The sequence below is a fragment of the Carlito syrichta genome, unplaced genomic scaffold (genome assembly GCF_000164805.1).
Source record: "Carlito syrichta isolate Samal-C Ts95f unplaced genomic scaffold, Tarsius_syrichta-2.0.1 Scaffold106348, whole genome shotgun sequence".
NCBI lineage: Eukaryota > Metazoa > Chordata > Mammalia > Primates > Tarsiidae > Carlito > Carlito syrichta.
The window spans coordinates 101,448-105,194 of NW_007050444.1; the positions used below are offsets into that span (position 1 = coordinate 101,448).

Sequence of the window (3,747 nt, forward strand, 5' to 3'; positions counted from 1 at the left end):
GCAGCCACTGCACTCCAGTCTGGGCGACAGAGTGAGACTCCAACTCAAAAAAAAAGAAAAGAAAATTCGTATAGCACTAGGGAAGGGGAGTGGTAGTGAATACATAGTGGTAGCTGTGGATCAGGAAGTACGTACTTTTTTCCTCTTTTTGCTCATTTTTCTGTTCACAGTTTTCTACAGTTAAAGTGGATTTCTTGTGTAAACATTTTTTAAAGTAAATAAACCCCATGAATATTTTCCTCTTACCTGCGCCTCCACAGCAGGCCACTGACGGCTCCATGCTTCTAGAAATCTCCTTTGTGCTGATACCCTGCACTCTGGATCCTTCAGCTCTCTGGCCATTCCTCAGTCTCCTTCCTGGGCTAACCCATCCTATCTCCTGAGGTGTCATGTATTCTGGGGCTCCCTCATTTCCTGGGTTTTGACCCTTCCCTTTCTATCTGCCCCGTCCCCTCTGTTGCTGATATGGTTCTGCCAGTCTGGTCCATGGGTGTCATCAGGCATTTTGACTTTTATACTTTTCAAATCTACCTGCCCTTCTCCTACCTCCAGCCCGGCCCCTTTCAGTGCTCCCTGTTTTAGACCTGGTGTCACTTCATACTGACCAGCCAGGCTCAGGCTCCTGGGCGTCCTCCCTGGTGGTGAGTCTTCCCTGTACTAGCAGTTGGTCATCATGTTCCCAGTAACCCTTCATTCCAGGTTTCTTCTCCACACACAACCCAAGTGGACTTGGAGATCTTAAATCTGGCCTTGCCCCCCGCCCCGCTCCCTAGTTTAACTCTTGTCTGCACTGCCTCCCCTCGGCTCTTCTCCTGCTGGCTTCTGTTTGACCATCAGAGTCTGGTGCTCCCTTCTCCAGGCAGCCTTCCCTGTCCCACTTCTGTCCTGCCCCAGACCATGCCCACCTGAATGCCAGTGCTTTTCCTAGGCACTGAGATTACTTGTTCATGTGTTTGTCCCCCTGTAGCCAGGGAGCCTCCTGCCAGGTGCCTTACAGCTGTCGTGGTCAGTGAGTGTCCAGGCACCGGGGACTCTCACCAATGATGTATATGCTTGGTCCTCAGAAAGCTCGAGGGAGAGGCAGTGTCATCCCATTTTAAAGGAAAGAAAGTAAGGCTTAGAGAGGTGAAGTGACGTCTAAGGAGCTGGCAGGTGAGCCAGCAGGAAGGGAGAAGCCGGCTGGTCTGATCCCATACACAGAGTCTTTCTGTGAGAACATGCTGCCCCGTGTGACTGCTGTTAACCCTGGGCTGCCCAGGCCTTGGAAGTGCCCCTTTCCTGTGGCTGCAGGCTCTGTCTCCACAGACCCCTAAGGCCCCTTCTCTTCCCAGCATGCCCTGGACTTCAGGGAGAGCAGGGAGGCTGAGCCCCACCCACTGTGGGAGTATCCTTGCCGCAGCCTCTCCACGCCCCAGAAGATCCTGACCTTTGACTTTCGGCAGCCAGTCCCTCAGCAGTCCTTGCATGCTGAGGGCTCCATGGAGCTGAGGAGGTGAGTGCAGGCTCCAGGAGGGCGTGGGGGCAAAGGAATGCCTTCTAGGAGTTGGTGCCCATGTGGCCAAGCACAGCTGTCTGGGAGACTCTGACAAGCGTGGGTTGCCTCATTCTTGCTCTTCCTTGTCAGAGCAGCTCTCAGTCTGGAGGTGTGTGCGTGAAGAGGGGAGCCAGAGGGGACTTTAAGGCTCCTACCTCCACATCTGAGGCTTCCCTGTTGGGTCATAGCTCAGAGAAATTGAACTTGGTTTCTATGGTTATGCATGGGGCCATTTTCCTGAACTCTCCTGGAAATTATCGCAGGTGGGGAACTGGTGAGGGCTGCTCACTTTGAGGCTCGGTCAGACTGCATGCAGCCCCTGATCCCCTCACAGAGAGGAGTTGCTTCTTCCCTGAGGAGCAACCTCCTAGCAAGGTACAGCAGCACAGGCAGGGCAGACACCATTGCTGGAGCTGGTGCTGCAGGGTACCTTTCAGCTTTGGGTACCAGGCTGTGTTCTGAGCCTCCTGGACCTCAGCTGGGGAAGCTGGTCCTCCTACAGCTGCCCTGGCCCTGCCCATTGCTGCTTGGAGTGCTCGGCCAGGCTGTGGGATCAGAGAGGGCTCTGAGCTGTGACTGTTCTTGCTCGGCCTTTTCTTTTTGATGTTTATTTATTTTATTGTAGCATGTATGTATATTTTTATTTTTTGAGTCTGAGTTTCTGTTTCCCAGGCTGGAGTGTAGTAGCATGCTCATGGTCTCTGGAGCCTTGACCTGCTGGGCTCAGGCAGTTTTTCCACCTCAGCCTTCCAAGTTGCTGGAACCACAGGTGTGTGCATCCACGCCCAGCTAATTTTTTGATTTGTTGTGGAGGCGAGGTCGCACCGTGTTGCCCAGGCTGGTCTCGAACCCACAGGCTCAGGCAATCCTTTCGCCTCAGCTTCCCAAAGTACTGGGATTACAGGTATGAGCCACCGTTCCCAGATTTTTTTTTTTTTAATTTATTGTAGAGACGAGGTCTCGTCAGGTTACCCACCCTGATATTGAACCCATGGGCTCAGGCAGTCCTCTCACCTCTGCCTCCCAAAGTGCTAGAATTACAGGCATGAGCCACCATGCCCAGCTCTGTGTACCTGGTTTAGTTAGGTGGTGTACAGGATCTTCTGACTGGGGAGGGAGGAAGTGAGAAGACCAGCACCTTCTAGAAGGCAGGAAGAAACCATGGCTATGCCCACTTGTCTCTTGTGCGACAATTTCTTTTTGTCCCTGTACTCCCAGGCCTGGGAGGAGCCACGGGGCTGTTCTGTGGATGGAATACCACTTGACCCCAGACAGCACAGTCAGCACTGGCCTCCTGGAACCTGCAGACGACAAGGTAATGCTGCATGCACCAGGCCCAGAGCCTGTGCTGACCCTGGGGAAACAGGTGCCACTTGAAGAGGCCACACCAACCCCTGTGCCCTGGGTATTCCTGTCCTAAGTACTTTAGGCTGATGATAATCCCTTAGTGGTCCTGAGTCACTTGCCCCTGAGCATCTTCTCCCTGCAGCCAGCCATCTGGGCTGGAGGCTGGCCAGGAAGGAGGCTCAGGTGCCAGGAGCCCTCACTGTCTTCCTGCTGCCCCCCCTGCAGGGGGACTGCTGCTGGAACCCCCACTGCAAGCAGGCCGTGTACTTCTTTAGCACTGTGCTGGATCCCAGGGTGCCACTAGGGGGCCTGCAGACAGTCACCTATGCTGTGGAGTTTCACCCCCACACCGGAGACATCACCATGGAGTTCCGGCTCGCAGACACCCCAGAATGACTATCCCTTGAGAAATAAAGTGTCCTGAGGGCTGTGGGTTCTGCATGGTTTGTGACTTTCTGGGGAAGGAGGGCTGAAGGTACTCCTCTGCTTCTGGGGACCTGCTCAGAATCAGGGCCTGGGACGGACTGCCTCTGTTTTAGCATCTTTGCACTGCTGGCTCCCTGTTCCAGGTGTGCCAGGCAGCATGAGCTGGCACCTGAATTTGGAACCCTGGAGGGGCCAGGGTGACCACCCTGCTGGTGCTTCTGAGATGCTCAGAAAGCTCCAATGAAGTGAAGTCCCCTGCCCTACCTAGAAGGGAAGGTACAGGGGTCTTGCTGGGGCTGGCAGGTGAGGCTGCCACGCTGCTCTCTTAGCAGGCAGTACCAATGGCTGAGCTCATCCTGCCTGTCCCACTGTCTGGGAATCTCCAGGTTCCTGCTCACCTGCCTCCAATTAGAGCTTTCCAGGGAGTGGAAACCTGAGTT

At 54.4% G+C, this 3,747-nt stretch overlaps 1 protein-coding gene across 1 annotated transcript in view; it reads left to right on the forward strand.

Moving 5' to 3' along the window:
- The window catches only part of PRMT7 (protein arginine methyltransferase 7), a 45,369-nt gene extending 42,058 nt beyond the window's left edge, over window positions 1-3,311 (forward strand). Inside the window, exons 15-17 of the mRNA XM_021716892.1 lie at window positions 1,332-1,492; window positions 2,753-2,849; window positions 3,107-3,311. Of these exons, the coding sequence (XP_021572567.1) occupies window positions 1,332-1,492; window positions 2,753-2,849; window positions 3,107-3,277 (429 nt within the window). The 3' untranslated portion in view covers window positions 3,278-3,311. The remainder of the gene's footprint in view (window positions 1-1,331; window positions 1,493-2,752; window positions 2,850-3,106) is intronic.
- The last annotated feature ends 436 nt before the right edge of the window (window positions 3,312-3,747 follow it).